At 39.2% G+C, this 17,014-nt stretch overlaps 1 protein-coding gene across 1 annotated transcript in view; it reads right to left on the bottom strand.

The window, feature by feature from the left end:
• Nucleotides 1-727: 727 nt before the first annotated feature.
• DERA (deoxyribose-phosphate aldolase) overlaps nucleotides 728-17,014 on the bottom strand; it is a 124,501-nt gene continuing 108,214 nt past the window's right edge. Inside the window, exons 7-9 of the mRNA XM_036867174.1 lie at nucleotides 6,184-6,296; nucleotides 1,809-1,958; nucleotides 728-1,502 (exon numbers count right to left, since the gene is read on the bottom strand). Coding sequence (XP_036723069.1) covers nucleotides 1,446-1,502; nucleotides 1,809-1,958; nucleotides 6,184-6,296 — 320 coding nt within the window. The 3' untranslated portion in view covers nucleotides 728-1,445. The remainder of the gene's footprint in view (nucleotides 1,503-1,808; nucleotides 1,959-6,183; nucleotides 6,297-17,014) is intronic.

Genomic DNA, 17,014 nt, shown 5'->3' with positions numbered 1-17,014 from the left:
TTGATATCACCTGCATCAACCCCTTTATTTTACAGATGAAGAAACTGAGGTCCAGAGATGTGAATAGACTGGACTAATGTCACAAAGCTGGAAAGAGGAAGAGGCTGGGCTAGAATTCAGCAGATGATAAGATGAAACCAAAACCAACTCCTCAGTCCAGAGTTTTCCACTTATGAGTAGCTGGAGACTTGTTCAGGGAGGAAGAAAAGACGCTCTCCGTGAAAATCACCATTTAAGAAATCTTAAGTTCTATAATGTGGGAGAGGTGCTAGCAAGCCAAAAAGGTGGAGGTGGGCAGTTGAGAGAGACAGAGAGTAAAGGAACCGGTAGCCCACAAAGCAGATGACCATTCCCCATAGCTGACCGGGGGCTCTGTCTACGTGTCTTTGGGTGCCGGGGGACAGTTTTACGTACCTGGGGTGACTGCACAGACTCAGGAGCCAGACTGCCTGCCTCAGCTTGATTCTTGACTCTGCTAATTCTGAGCTCTGTGACCTTTGGCAAGTTGCTTAAGCTCTCTGTGCCTCAGTCCCTCATCTGTATAAAAGGATGATAACATCAGTACTGACTGTTGTGAGGATTAAAAACCTTACTGTACTAACCTTACTGTAACAGAGATTAAACAAGGGTGAAATAAATTGTTATATATAAGGAGCTTAGCACATACTAAGTGCTGTTAGTGTCTGCTGTTTCTTCCCTATTCACTCTATCAGAGAAAGTTTCAGAATATAGACATAAGTTGTATTTATTAATAATATACTGAGGTGCTTTATCTGAGATAAATACTCAAGGACTCTACTAGAAAGTCATTGATAAAACCTCTTTATATGTTTAATGGATTAACTTTTCAATATGTATTATTACAATTCAAAGGTTTTTTAAAAATAAACTATAGGAATTTTTTTTAATTAAAAAATTCAATGATATCCATAGTTTCATATAACAATGACAGAAATTTCATTAGCAAAACAATTAGTAAAAGGGCGTATCTGCTGCAAAAATTAAAGATGGATTTTCAGGGCAGGAAATTAGTGCCAAGTAAGTGCGTCCTGAAGTCAGTGGGAGAACAAGAGCGGTTCAGGGGTGCTGCATTTTCTTTTGCTACAGCATGGTTCTTGGGTAAGTCAACATTTTGCTTCCTTAAAATTTAATGTTGTCAAAGCTATCATTAACAATTTACTCAGAGTTCTTAAGAGAAAATCTTCACAAAATTAACAATGGAGATCTTCTAGTAATCAAGACCATTTCAGACATGCCTGAAACGGGGACCATGTGTGTACACACCATGCGTGTACCCGGCTTTTCCCTTTCATTCTTTGAGTTAAATTCAATGGAAATTTTAAGGGAAAAAAGTCAGTTACCTATTCCCTCATTTTTTTAATGAAATAATTTTAGCAATCACGCAGAAAAAATAGTAAAGGACTCTTCTGGAATTCGTCGCTGATTTAAGACATGGGAAGATCATGATAAGCTGCATATCTTCCAGTCACGTGATGGTAAATCTGTGGGGAAAGCAGAGTTTAATCAGTCATTAATTATTATATTACTATACATATCAATTACTAATTACAGCATTACATAATAATTTTAGTTAACATTTCATTATAAAGCCCCACTGTTAGGCGCTCAGCAGAATCTCCATCCAACCTATTGAGGTGGAGGTTTGCTTGGAAGAAGGCAGAGGCTGTGTACAATGAGGTCATCAGAGGAGTTTTCACCTCCAGTTCTCACAGCCCAATAAGTGCCTTTTTACTTCTTTCTCAAAAATACTTGTCAGTTTGTTCCAGGAACAAGGGGGTGCTCCTCACCTGCCTCTCGATGTCCGCGAGCAGAGTGCTGGCACCTATTCGAAAGAGTTCTGGCTTCAGCCACTCATCCCCTAGCTCCTCCTTTACGAGAGAGAGCCATGCAAGGGAGTCCTTCGCGCTGCGGATGCCTCCTGCCGGCTTAAAGCCTATCTAACAGGGGAGGCGGGAAAGAGAGCAATGCTTAGCGTTGTTATTGGGTTGCTTTAAAAACTGGTCCATGGGGCTTCCCTGGTGGCGCAGTGGTTGAGAATCTGCCTGCTAATGCAGAGGACACGGGTTCGAGCCCTGGTCTGGGAGGATCCCACATGCCACGGAGCGGCTGGGCCCGTGAGCCACAACTACTGAGCCTGCGCGTCTGGAGCCTGTGCCCCGCAACGGGAGGGGCCGCGATAGTGAGAGGCCCGCGCACCGCGATGAGGAGTGGCCCCCGCTTGCCGCAACTAGAGAAAGCCCTCGCACGAACCGAAGACCCAGCACAGCCAAAAATAATAAATAAATAAATAAATAAAAAATAAAATAAATAAATAAAAATAAAAAATTAAAAAAAAAACTGGTCCTGTGTTAATACGGGGTCTCCGTCCTCTCTTTTCTAAAGCCTAGTTCGCGTGTGTCCCCCCCCTCCCCCACCCCCCACCCCCCCCACCCCCCCGCAAAAGACCTTAGAGCACTGACTCGTGCCCATTTACACTACAAAACGACTTTTCCAAGATTAATGGGAAGAATGTCACTGCCTCTGAGACACTAATGAGAGTTAATAACCCTCATTAACATTTCACTTACTGGAAAGTCATAAACCTCAACCATCTAGACTATAGCTGTGAACCTGGGATAAACAAGAGAGGTGTCAATAAACAGGAAAACATATCACAAAAGCCCATTCATTCTCTGTTTCTACCAGGAGGCCAGAAGAAATGTACACCTTTCAGCCCTCCACCTTGAGCTGCAAAAGAGACATATGTGGATTTAAAACAAGAGGAGAGACTCAGTGAGACCACACTAAACAAACTAGCAGCAACCAGCAAGGAGAGGTGACAGTTACTTTAATCAACTTAACTGCAGGGACTCTTTTTCTAAGTTGTAAGTAGACCAAGTTACATAAAGCAGCCAAACAGTTAAAAAAGTACAGGTGAAAAAGACGGTGTAGGGGACCTTCACGCCTCAGTAGTCTCTGAAGGTGACCACAAAACAGCACAATTCCGCCAATATCTGATGTTTACAAATGATGTCCCTGGGTCCATTCGAAAATGATAAACGTGTCCTATATACAGTAAAACCTGCTTATTTGGATATACTTGTCTCAAGAACTTGACTATCCGGTACAGTAAACACCCAAAGCCCAAGAACTAAAGCTCACGCCTTCGACCACTCAGAGTTTGGCTGCTCTGACAGGTGGCACCAGCAGGGGGTGATTGCTAACAGAATGCCAGAGAAGGGACACAATAAATGAATGGTCCCATTATCAACCTGTAAAAAATGATTAAACAGAAACCTTGATTAAATGGAGTCGGGAGACCAGAAGCAGGGGCTCTTACTCCTGGATAACAGAGCCTGACAGGAAGAAGAAAGACTCCTTTTCTGCAAAGGACTCAGCCAATGAAAAGCCCCGGACTCCTTGCTTAGTATCCGCTGTCTTCCTTTTCCTCTCTATAAAGCACACTTCTTTCCTTGCCCTGCAGGGACTTGCATGTGGCTCGCCATGGTGGCTGATCCCAAATAAGCCCATCTTTGGCGGAGAAATAGCTAGCGGTCTACTTGCTTTAGGTCAGCAAACCCAACCCAGAAACTCCTAGTTAACCTGGACTCCACCACGTCCCTCACATCACATCCAGTGACCCACCAAGTCAAGTCCCACCGATCCCACCCTCTGAACTCGTCTATCTCCACATGTACTTTCCTCTCTACTCTCCCTTCCACTGTTTTAGTTTAGACCCTCGTCAGCCCTCACTGGAACATCGGGAGAAGCCTCCCAACTGGTTTCCCTGCCTCGGTCACACGTCACACAGCTAAGCAACAGTCGTGCAGAGATTCTAACCATATCTGCTTATCGCTCTGGAGCCCAAGTGACCCTGTAAGAGTGAGGTGGGGGGAGTGGGGGGAGATAGGTGGAGTCAGGTTGTTTATTGAGATGAGGCAAAAAAAAAAAAATCAATTTTAGCTCATATTAGCATACATGTTAATCACAGGAGCATTTTCTGTTAATTAGGCAGTGCTGCATATAGATTTTTCTATACAATTCAGTTGTGTCAGCAAGTCTATTTGGCAAGGTTTCGAAAGACAGTTTCTAGCGTTAAGTTTATCCTTTTTTTTTTTAAGGGAGAGAATATGGAAAACATGAATCTGCAGTGAAATCAGCTATGAAATATCAAGCCTCTGCTTCTCAGGAGTGACACTAATCATGGTCTGGAAGGCGGCCTGTCACATTTTAAAACACCCCTTAAATCAATGACGTGGAAGCTTCATAGTCTAAGGGCTGCCCGGGCAGCTTGTCAACAATCCAAAAAAATGCCCCTGATTTGCAGATACACACACAGGTCCTATGTGAAATCAAATGTGATCAAGATGAATTTGAATTGACTTGTACCTGTTTCTCAATAAAACCAGGATGAACTTTATTTATTAGCTGAGGAAAGGCGGGATACAATTAAAAAGAAAGTAATGAAAAACAGCAAAATGTTCCTCCCTCACTACCCTGACCTAGAACACTGAACACTTAAAACTTTTATTGAAATTCTTGTGTAAGGGCTCTTTTGAGAAGGGACATGTTCACTTTTGTATCTCTAGCACTTAACATAGGTTAACATAGCACATAGGTAACAACTCAATGAATGTTTACTGAAAACAAGACAGGACTGGGTCCCCACTGGAGAATTTTAGCCCCAACTATGGAGCTTATGAAACGTAGAGATGCCTGAAGACTGATCCAGGACTGCCGGGGTGAGGGCCCAGGCATCTGGAAGTATAAAAAGCTTCACATCTATTGTGATGTTCTTTGGCTGAGAATAAGAACCACTGATCTAGTGAGTGGTGGTGGTCTCATTTGGGGGGTCCAAAGCTGGAGTTCTCATTTTTACAGCTTTTCTTATAATTTTTTTTTTTTTTAATTAGGACCATTGCAGAAAGGCTACCAAGAGGAGGTTACTCAGTTGGGTTAACTTTCATATGTAGGTCACCGTGTAGATATTTATCCTATTTGTACTCTTCTAAGATATGAAGGTATTCTGAAGGAGCAAATGCTGCAAGGAGTTCATTTCCTCTCAAACCCAGGTACCTTCTAAAAAAGGTCTCCGATTCCAAAATAAACTGAAATACAGTCACATATAAAGTCATCACATCCAGCTGGCAAAGGATTAAAGTTCTTTTTTGGGTTTCTATGCAGCAGAAATCAAGAGATTGGTTTTAAAAGATGCCTTTCAGGAAGGGAAAGTCTCATTTAAAAATAAAAATTACCTTTCTCGCCAATGATGTTAAAAAAAAATCCTTTGAGATAATTTGCAGCTAAACAAGCAACTTGAAGTGAAAAGGAAAATCCAAACTCATTTTAAAAAAAAACACCTCATACGCATTTTTCCTTTTAAATTCATATGTTTCAAAAAATATGTATTATTTTTCGAAAAGCTGACAAAAGCGAGCATATACCCTCCTCAGCTTAACAGTCTTCCAAAGAGCACCTCCAGCTGCCATAAAACGCAAAAATGGATATTTAATTCAAGAGCTATATAACGTCTAGCTACCTTTTCCCTGCTGTTTCACAGCATTTCATTATTTTGTTTAATAAGTTCATCTCCTCGAGAATTTTCTCTTCACCTCATATTATTAAAAGTAATAAGTTTTTCTGGACCGGGGGTTTCCCAACAGAAAAACCAATTTATGTGTGTCCTTCAATAATGACAGGAAAAGATTATTTCCCATTATATTGCATACTTTTCATATCACCACCACAGCTTATCATTCAATAAATGTTACTCTGCAATTCTTTCCATTCCTCAAGGAAGTTTAATTTCTGCATTAACCTGTTTTCTCTGGCCAACGCCTTACCAGAAAGCTTCTGTGCTGCAGCAGAATTAGTTCGTTAAGGAACCCATTTAGGAATCTCTCATCAGTGATAAAATTGTCTTCGGTTAATAAAAGGACATAAAGTGAGTTTACACCTTGATCACACATCCTAACACCCACACTCATACTCACTTTCTGTGAATCGCACAGTTTCCCCCCGAATGTATTCTTTTGTAGTGAAAGGTAAATTAAACGTTTATCTTAATGCAGGTAACGCACTCGCACCATCTGCCTATAAAGACAGTTATCGTGGCTGTGACGAGTACTGTAAATAACATTATCTTTACTCCAAAGAAAGATCTGCTGGCAATAATATATATACCTTGTTTCCAGTTTTCCAGAAGAAATCCCTAATGGCCCGTAGCATGACTATAGCTACTGGGAAGGTGGCATTTACTGTTTCTTTTCCAGTAGAGGTCTTAATGAAATCTGATCCTAAAACAAAAGGAAGAAAAAACTCCATGTTAATTCAAAAACTTATTTTTTACACTTTTGAGCCGGTGGAAGAAACGAGTTGTGTAAATTCTTTTTCCTGAAGAACACGACTTTATTTTTCATCAATTATTTGAAAAACTAAAACCAAATCTCTCTTTAAGATCATTCTGTCGACATTTTTTTTCCCCTGACCATACGATGGATTAAATCAGGCACAAACAGATTCTCACTGATCCCTGGAGCTCTTGCCTCTATATTTCCATATCAGCAATTAAAATCAAGTTGGTTTATTTAATGCAAAACTGAGAGGAATAGAAACAATTTCATGCCCTGTGCTTAGCATCATATATCATAACATTTTACGACAAAACTGGAGGGCCTACTCATATTCTTACGTGTGATAGAAAGTACACAGTATAGCTGTGACAGCACGAGGAGAATCACCGTTAGCTGATTCCTACTGCATTGTTAGCTGACGAAAGGTCTGTCTTCCAACCAGATTGTGATTTTCATGAAAGACACCATGCCTTTTCAACTAGCAAGTATTTTAAACACTTCCTGTCTCTCAGATGTATCTTAAACCTATTGATGTAGGCTTCTGCTGAAGAGAAACCCAAAACAAAATAGCACAAGGAGACAAAGAGAGGATGATAATAGTTAAGAGTCACTGAGTGCTGTGCACTATGCACTATTCTAGGTGCTTTCTAAGTACGGACTCAATCGATCCTCACAATAACTGTATAAGTACTAATATGATCCCCATTTTTAAAGAGGAAATTAAGGCACAGAAATGTAAAGTAACTTGCTTGAGGTCACACAGTAAGGGCAGGGGGTAGGTAGAATTCTAACCAAAGCAATATAGCTTAACCCATGTGCTATAGAGTCTCTAAGAAACTTACTGAGGGTCACACAGTCAGACAGCCAAACACAGACTCCATCCTTCAGGTGGTGAACCATCCTCGCAATGCTCCGTGCAGACCACAGATCAGCAGCACAGGCACTACCAGGGAACGTGTTTAAAACATAGACTCTCGGACTTCCCTGGTGGCACAGTGGTTAAGAATCCACCTGCCAAAGCAGGGGACACGGGTTCGAGCCCTGGTCCAGGAAGATCCCACATGCCGCGGAGCAACTAAGCTCGTGCGCCACAACTACTGAGCCCACGTGCCACAACTACCGAAGCCCGCGTGCCTAGAGCCCGTGCTCGGCAACGAGAAGGCACCGCTATGAGAAGCCCGTGCACCGCATCGACAAGTAGCCCTCACTCGCTGCAACTAGAGAAAGCCCGCGCACAGCAACGAAGACCCATCGCAGCCAAAAATAAATAAGTAAATTAAATAAAATAAATTAAAAAAAGAAAGTTTGTTTAAAAAATAAAACGTAGACTCTCAGGCCCTACACCAGACCAACTGAATCATAATCTGAATAGAAACAAGGTTCCTAGGTGATTCCTGGGCCAGTTCATGGCCCTCGCCCACACAATCTGTAGAACTCTATGTAAAGCTTATCTCTGAGATTCTCCCAGGTCTGTCAAAGAAATGGTCAAAAGAAGTGGAGACAAGAAGTGGCCAAAACTCTCCCCTCTGGTTTCAACTGCAAAAGACATGCCCAGGACTACCCTGTGGATAGAAAGGTTCAAATCAACACGCCTTCAGCAAGCACACTGTGTGAAAGGCACAGTGGGAAATATAAACACAAATCATTCAAGCCCTTTCCCTCAAAAGCATACATGCTATGAGCAGGTGTAGAGGAAACATAAATCCTGGGTAATCACTTGATGAGCCAGAAGTCAGGAGATCTGGTTTCCAGCTTTGCCAGATACTGTATTTACCTTGCAAATTCCATCGCCTAACCTTTCTCCTTTATAAAACATGTCTGGAAATTCTTACTTGCTTCATAGTGTTATACAAAGAATCAAAAGAGACAATCTCTGTGAAAAGACTGTGAAACCTGTCAAGTGTTATACAAACAGAAATGGAGCGAAGACCTCGGTAGAGTCGCCCTCTGTGTAAGAACCACAGGAATTCTGATCTATCCAAGCAGGTCATCGGAAGTCTTCTTTCCTTTGGGTCTGTAGGTCCATTTGGGGAAATGGAGATGTGCTTGTCATGCCTGCATTCTTTCAAGAAGTATTTACTGAGTGCTTACTATGTGCTGGATTCTGTTCTACATGCTGGGAACAGATCACGACACCAAACAAAGTTCTTGCCCTTGTGACTAGATTCTCTAGAAGAAAAAGACAATAAACAAAGAGCTATATAACAAAGGCCAGGTGGAGTGAAGTGTGGTGAAGAAAAATAATGCAACATAATGAGAAAGAGTGATGGATTTGGGGAGAGGTAGCTGTATTTAAATAGTCATCATAAAGTCATCTCTGACGAGCAAAATTCAGAGACTGATGAAGGGAATCTGTGAAAAGAGTACCACAAGCAGGGAAACAGCAAGTGCGAAGGCCCTGAAGTAGGCATAAGTTGATGAATGAGTGAATAAATGGGACTCCACAACCAATGCCTGGCCCCTACAACATCAGACATAACAAGCAAAGAGAAGAAATGAAAGCCCGCAAATAGATGTAAGAGGTGAGAGGAACATTACTAAAAAATTCACACTGAAACCGTGATGTGTTTTCCTAATAGGTGACACTGTCTTCCGATCCACTAGAAGGCTTTGGGGTACAACACTGGACCTATCTGAATTCTTCTAAGCATCTCAGAAGAGAAGATTATTAAGACAGAAGACTAAGGCCATATTTAGAGGCCTGAAAAAAAGGTACAGTCACTTAAAAATCACACCATCTAAAGTTAACCAAAAGAGCCAAACTCCCTTACGGAGGAGACTGTCTTCCTAGTACACCTAGAAGAAAACACCTACCATGGTGGCAACAGCAGCCCAGGAGCTGTAATGGTGGCCTACACATTGTTTGTGCCCCTTTCTTGACTGTATTGTTTGAAGACAGGTGCTATACCTTTCTTGTGCACTTCTGTATCCCCAGAGCATGACACACCTGAGAAGCTTAATAAATTTTGGGTGGGTGGATGGGTGGGTGGCCACAGTTACCAAGAAGAGGCAAATTATAATACTTTTCATGTTTAACTGACTAATGGGGAAAGGAAGACAGTTTGGGGTTTCATTCCAGTCCCAGTAACAAAATTGGGCAGGTGGCTTAGAAGAAAATATCATTTTATTTATTTATTTTAAGTTCAGAACAGATTTAGATCTACAGCAACATTATGAGGACATTACAGAGAGTTCCCATATACCCCACACTCAGTTTCCCCTATTATTAGCAACTTATATCAGTATGGTACATTTGTTATAATTAATGAACCAATATTGATGTATTATTATAACCAAAATAATACTTTATTTAGATTTCCTTAGTTTTACTCAGAATCCAATTTCATCCAGGATACTATAATACACTTGTCATGTCCCCATAGGTTCCTCCTGGCTGTGACAGCTTCTTAGACTTTCCTTATTTTGATGACCTTGACAATTTTAAGGAGTACTTGTCAGGTATTTCATAAAATTTCTGTCAACTGGTATTGTCTGACATTTTTCTCATGATTACACTGGGATTACATGTTTTTTGGGGACGAAAACCACAGAGGTAATGTGCCATTTTCATCACTTCACATCAAGGGTACATATTAACGGTATCACTTCCCACTGTTGAAGCTGACCTTGAACACCGGTGGAGGTGATATTTGCTAGGTTTCTCCAGTGAAAAGTCACTCCTTTCCTCCTATTTTCCGTACTGTACTCTTTGGAAAGAAGTCCTTATGTGTATCCCACGCTTTAGGAATGGGAGCTGCAAGCCACTTCCTTCAGGGTGGAGCAGCTACATACATTCTTTGGATGTTTTTGCATGGGAGACTTGTCTCTTCTCCATTTATTCATTTATTTATATGAGTATAGACTCAAAGATATTTATTCTTTATTTGGGTTTATAATCCAATATTACTTAATTTATTTTGTTGCTCAAATGGCTCTAGGTTTGGCCACTGGGAGTTCTTTCAGTTGCTTCCTGTTTTCCTTTGACACACCACCATCATGTGGATTTTTTGTTTTTTTAAGCACTTACTTTCTGGTACTACCAGATGCTCCAGGCTCGTCTTATATGTTTTCCACCCCAGTCCAAGAATAAGGTATTTCTCCAAAGAGCCCTGGTTCCTTTTATTGGAAAATAGTGTTAGAAACCAAGATCTTGGTGGTAGGTGTACTCATTGCAATTGTAGGGATCTTGGTTTTAGGCCTTCTCAGCTGACTGAACAAGGAAAAATGTGTGTGTATATTCTAACCCATTTATATATACGTATATATTTACAATTCCATATTTAACTATCTACGTCTATATTAAACTAAAGACGAGTTATACTGATGTCTCCAACTCTGACCCATTACAAGGATTGTTCTAGCCCTCTCCCCTTGCTTATCTGTAAACTCCCACCCCAACAGTGAGAACCTTGCACCCACCATCCATGATCCATTTATTTAATTGTGCACATCCAGTATGCATGTATCGTGTTCTCTGAATTGTTAACCACACCATTATGGAAAACCACTGCATCAACGACTGTCTAGTGCTAACATGCAGTTTCACTGGCCTCTAAGCTTTATAGACTAAATTCATTTATAAAGATATGTAGCTCAGCACCTTTTCTCCCACCTCCTTCAGTGAGGCTGTTTTGTACATTTGTAATACAGTTTGATTCTTTGGCCACAGTGTGCATTCCATCCTGGAATCCCCTGACCCCCTAAATGGCTGTGTTCATTTGCATACATTAAGGTTCACTCGTAGTGAATCTTCTAGTGGTTTTGAAAAATGTATAGTGTTATATATCTATCTTTACAGTACCATACAGAATACTTCCACCACTCTAAAAAAATCCCCTATGCTTCACATTTTCATTTCCCCCTTACTCCAGCAATCACTGAACTTTTTACTAACTCAACAGTTTTGCCTTTTCCAGAATGTTATGTAATTGGAATCAAGCAGCCTTTCAGACTGGCTTCTTTCACTTAGCAACATGCACTTAACATTCACTTCTGTCTTTTCCTGGCTCATTTCTTTTTATTGATAAATAGTATTCCATTGCATAACTGTTCCACCATTTGTTAATCCATTCACCTATTAAAGGATATTTTGGTTGCTTCAGTTTTTGGCAAATATGAATAAAGTTGCTATAAATATTCATATGCAGGTTTTCGTGTGGGCATAAATTTTCAAATCAGTTGGGTAAATAACTAGAGGGGCAATTGCTAGATTTTACAGTAAGAACATATTAAGCTTTGAAAAAAGCTACCAAATTATCTTCCAATGTAGCTACACCATTTTGCATTCCCAACAGTAACGAATGAGAGTTCCTGTTGCTCTACATCTTCAGTAGCATTTGGTGGCGTCAATTTTTGAACTTTAGGCAATCTAACAGGTATGCAAATAGGTCAAGTACAGATTATATTTTGTTAGATTAGATTATACCTAAGTATGTCAATTATGAATTACTATTGTAAATGGTTGTTTTCCTAAATTTCAAATTCTGTTTGTCCATTACAGTAAATAGGAAAGAAACAGACTTTTGTATATTAATCTTGTATCATGAAATCTTGGTAAACTCACTTAGTAGATTCAGGAGTTTGTTGTTTTGGAGAGATTTTCTCCATAGACAGGGAGGTCACCTACAGAGAAAAACAGTTTTATATCTTTCTTTCTGTATTAATATCCTGTTGCTGTTGTAACAAATTATAACAAACTTGGTAGCTTAGAGAAAAAGAAATTTATTCTCTCACCGTTCTGGAGGCCAGAAGTCCCAAATCAAGGTGTGAGCATGGCTGCCCTCCCTGTGGAGGCTCTCAGGAGAACATGTTCCTTGTCTCTGTAACTTCTTATGGCTGCCAGCATTCCTTGGCTGCATCACTCTAATCTCTGTCTCCACCTGCACATTGCCTTCCCTTCTGTGTGTGAGCTTAATATTCCTTTGCCTTTCTCTTATAAGGACGTATATGATGGCATTTTGAGTCTACTCGGATAAGCCGGAATAATAACTTCATTTCAAAATCCTTAATTTAAACACATCTGCAAAGGCTCTTTTTTTCCCCCCCAAAAAAGGTAATATTCATAGGTTCTAGGGATTAGGATGTAAACCTATCTTTGGGAGTCATTATCAGTCTACCACACTTCCCAATCTTTATACATTGTATTTCCTTTTCTTGTCTTATTGCACCAGCTAGGACTTCCAGTAAAATGTTGAGTAGGAGTGGTGAGAAAGAACATCCTTCCCTGTTCTTAGAGGGGTCTTAGGGGAAAAGCATCCAGTTCCCCAGCATATTAGCTAAAGTTTGTTTGTAGATATGTTTTATCAAGCTGAGGCAGTTCCCTCTATTCCTAGTTTGCTGAGAGATTTTATTATGAATAGGTGTTGGAATCTGTCAAATGCCAAAATTGTACCAATTGGTATTGGCATACATTTTTTTTTTTTTTTAGCTTGATATGGTGGATTACACTACATTGAACCAGCCTTGCATATCTGGAGTAAATCCCAGTTGGCTGTGGTATATTATTCTTTTTATAAACTGGGCTCATTTTGCTACTATGTTATTGAGGATTTTCACATCTATGTTCATGAGTGACAATTATCTATAGTTTTTCTTTCTTGTAATGTCTTTATCTAGTTTTAGTACTAGGATAATGATGGTCTCACAGAGTGAGTGCTCTCTCTTCTATTTTCTGGAAGAGACTGTGGAGAATTGGTATTATTTTCTTCCTTAAATGTTTGGTAGAATTCATCAGTTAAACCATCTAGAGCTAGTACTTTCCTTTTTGGAAGGTTTTAATTATTTTTCTTTAATAATTTATTAAAGTATTAAATATCATTATATTATTAAATAAATAAGCAAATTCATTATTTTATAACACTCTATAATTAAAACATTTTATAAAATAAATAAAATTAAAATAACATCATTAATAGGCATAGGCCTATTCAGACTATTTCTCTCTGTGGGAGTTTTGGTTGTTCATATCTTTCAGGAAATTGATCCCTCTAACCTACATTTTCAAACTGTGGGCAAAGAGTTGTTCATAGTATTCCTTTATTATTCTTTTAATGATCATAGGAACAGTTATGATCTCTCATTTCTGATATTAGTATTCTCTCTTTGATTCTTGGTTATTCTGACTAGAGGTTTATCAATTTGATTGATCTTTTCAAAGAACCAGCTTTTAGGGTTTTAAAATTTTCTCTATTGTTTTTGTTTTCAATTTCATTTCATTTCTGCTCTAATTTTTATTTCTGCTGTTCTGCTTGCCTTAGACATAAATTATGGTTCTTTCTCTATGTCCTAAGGTAGAAGCTGAGATTATTGATTTTTGATCATTCTTTTCTAATATATGCATCTAATGTTATAAATTTCCTTCTAAGCTTTGCTTTTGCACCATTTCACAAATTTTGATGAGTTATATTTTAATTTCCATTTAATTCAAAAGAAATTTTTAACATTTTTCTTGAGAATGTCTTGAACTATGCATTATTTAGAAGTATGTTGTTTAATTTCCAACTATTTGGGAGATTTTCAGCTGTCTTTCTGTTATTGATTCCTAGTTTAGTTCCACTGTAGTCCAAGAACATACTTTGTATGGTGTCTATTCTTTTAAACATTAAAGTGTGTTTTAAGAGCCAGGATGTGTCCTTTCTTGGTGAATATTCCATGTGAACTTGAAAATATGTATTCTGCTGCTGTTGGATGGAGTTCTCTATAAACATCAATTTGATTATGTTGATTAATAAGGCTACTCAGGTCAACTACGTCCTAGCTGATACTTCTGCTTTCTTGAGCTATCAACTACTGAAAGAGGGGTCTTGAAGTCCAGCTATAACAGCAGATTTGTCTATTTCTCTTTTCAGTTCTACCAGATTTTGCCTCATATTTTGATGCTCTGTTGTTAGGTGCATACATACATGTTTAGGATTGTTTAGGATGTCTTCTTGGAGAAATGACCCCTTTATTATTATGCAATGTCCTTCTTTACCCCTGAAAATGTTCCTTTTTCTGAAGTCTGCTTTGTCTGAAATTAATACCCCTACTCCTGCTTTTCTCTGATGTTAGCAGGGTATATCTTTCTCCATCCCTTTACTTTGAACCTTCAAAGTCTTTATATTTAAAGTGGCTTTCTTACAGACAACATATAATAGGGTCTTATTTTTTATAATTAATTATACCTTTTTCTATTTGTTGTATTTTTTATTAATTGTTACACCTTTTTCTACCTTCTCTGGTTTTAACTGAGCATTTTATATGATTCCATTTTATCTCCTCTCAGCATATCAATTATACTTCTTTTGTATATTTTTTTAGTGGCTGCCCTAGAGCTTTCAATATACATTTTTAACTAATCTACCTTCAAATAACACTATATTGCTACACAAGTACTGCAGTTACCTTTCAACCAAGTATTCCTAATTTCTCCCTCCTATCCCCATAACACTGCTGTAATTCATCTTCACTTATCCATATGGTATAATCTTTAAACAGTTATCTTTTAGATCAACTGAGAAAGAAACATAATTTCTTTTTGTTCTTCACTTATCCTTTCTCTGATGGCCTTCCTTTTTAATGTAAATCAGAGTTTCTGACCTATATAATTCTCCTCCTTCCAGAAGAACATTTTAACATTTCTTATAGGGCAGATCTGCTGGCAATGATTTCCCTCAGTTTTTAATATGTCTAAGTCCTTCACTTTTGAAGGGTAATTTCACTGAATATAGATTTTTAGGTTGGTGGGTTTTTTTTCCTTTGATACTTTAATTATTTCACTCTACTTGCTTCTTGCCGACACGGTTTCCAATGAGAAGTCCACTGGAATTGTTTCCTTTTCCTTTTCTCTGGCTTTTTTCTGAAATTTTCTATTTGTCTTTGGTTTTCTTCAGTTTGAATATTATATATCTAGATGTAGTGTTTTTTGTTTGTTTGTTTGTTTTTGAAATTTATTCTGCTAAGTGTTTGAGCTTCCTGGATCTGCAGTTTGGTATCTGTCATTAATTTTGGAAAATTCTTGGCTATTATTACTTCAAATATGCTGTCTATTCAATTTTCTCTTTCTTCAAGTATTTCGGTTACATGTGCCACACCTTTTGAAATTGTTCCAGTGTTTGAATGTTCTGTTTTTTTTCATCCATTCTTCTCTTCACGTTTCAGTTTAGCAGATTTCTTTTGACCTATCTTCATAGTCACTGATTCTTTCCACAGCCCTATCAGTCTACTGATAAGGCATTCTTCATTTCTGTTTCAGTGTTTTTGATTTCTAGTATTTCCTTTTGAGTTTTTCTTAGGGTTTCCATCTCTCTGTTTATATTACGTATCATTCCTTCATGTCGTCTACTTTTCCCATTAAAATCATTAACATATTAGTCATAGTTACTTTAAATTTCTTTCTGATAATTCTAACATATCTGACTGGTTCTGATGTTTGTTTGTCTCTACAGATTGTGTTTTTTCTTGCCTTTTAGCATCTCTTGTAATTTTCTCTTTTTTTAATATTTTTTTAAATTTTGATTTATTATTTTTGGCTGAACTGGGTCTTCGCTGCTGCATGCAGGCTTTCTCTAGTTGCGGTGAGCAGGGGCTACTCTTTGTTGCAGTGCGCTGGCTTCTCATTGCGGTGGCTTCTCTTGCTGCAGAGCACGGGCTCTAGGCACACGGGCTTCAGTGGTTGTGGCACACGGCCTCAGTAGTTGTGGCCCGTTGGCTCTAGAATGCAGGCTCAGTAGTTGTGGTGCACGGGCTTAGTTGCTCCACAGCATGTGGGACCCTCCTGGACCAGGGCTCGAACCAGTGTCCCCTGCATTGGCAGGCGGATTCTTAACCACTGTGCCACTGGGGAAGTCCCTCTCTTGTAATTTTCTGTTGAATGCCAGTCGTGACATCAGGTAATAAGAATTGAGATAGATGGGACTTCAGTGTGAGATTTTATGTTAATCTGGCTAAGAGTTGGGCTGTGTTTAGTATCTGTTGTAGCCACAGGTATTGGAGACTTCACGTCCTATAACATCCTGGTTTTTGTCTCTCATGTTTACTTCAGGCTTCCTAAGTCTTCCTACTTAGAGGCAGTCTATGTCTTTTAGCTCTGTCAGTCATAATCCACTGGATTACTGGAGCCCTATTGCTGTGATGATAGTGTATGGGAGAGAGGAAGTATTTTATAATCTTATTAAATTTCAGTCTTTAAGTGGGCCTTTGTCCTTGGGCTGTAACCTTCATGAGTGTGTCTTGGCTCTTCTCCCCTACTTTGGTGAGGTAGGAAGACTAGAGTGAAATGCCCTCCCAGGTAGGATAAGGTTCTAATAAATTCTTTTGCCCTGGAAAGTGGACCTTTGACAGGGAGAATGCTCTGAGCGTATTTCATAATGATTATCTTCCCCTTCCCCTGCCACAGCCAAGAGAGGATCTTTCTTGGCTCTTCACTGTGAGAACCTGGGGTTCCTGGAGGGAAAAGCCACAAAAGTGTGGGGGCCACATGCAGCCTCCAGCACTTTGTCAAAATTACCGCTTAAGTGTTCCTACCAGTTTATGGCTCTAGCGGGTAAGCAGATCTCAGCTGTGACTCTCAGGATCTTCCTGTCTCTACAGATTTCAAGGTGGCAGTTTGCCCTGTGACTTAAATTCCTTAATGGGTCTGAGAAAAGTCACTGATTTTCAGTTTACTTGGCTTTTTCTTGCTC

This window comes from Balaenoptera musculus, chromosome 10, assembly GCF_009873245.2.
Source record: "Balaenoptera musculus isolate JJ_BM4_2016_0621 chromosome 10, mBalMus1.pri.v3, whole genome shotgun sequence".
Taxonomy (NCBI): Eukaryota; Metazoa; Chordata; class Mammalia; order Artiodactyla; family Balaenopteridae; genus Balaenoptera; species Balaenoptera musculus.
The sequence above is the reverse complement of the archived record's forward strand: the minus strand, read 5'-3'. Positions and strand labels throughout refer to the sequence as shown.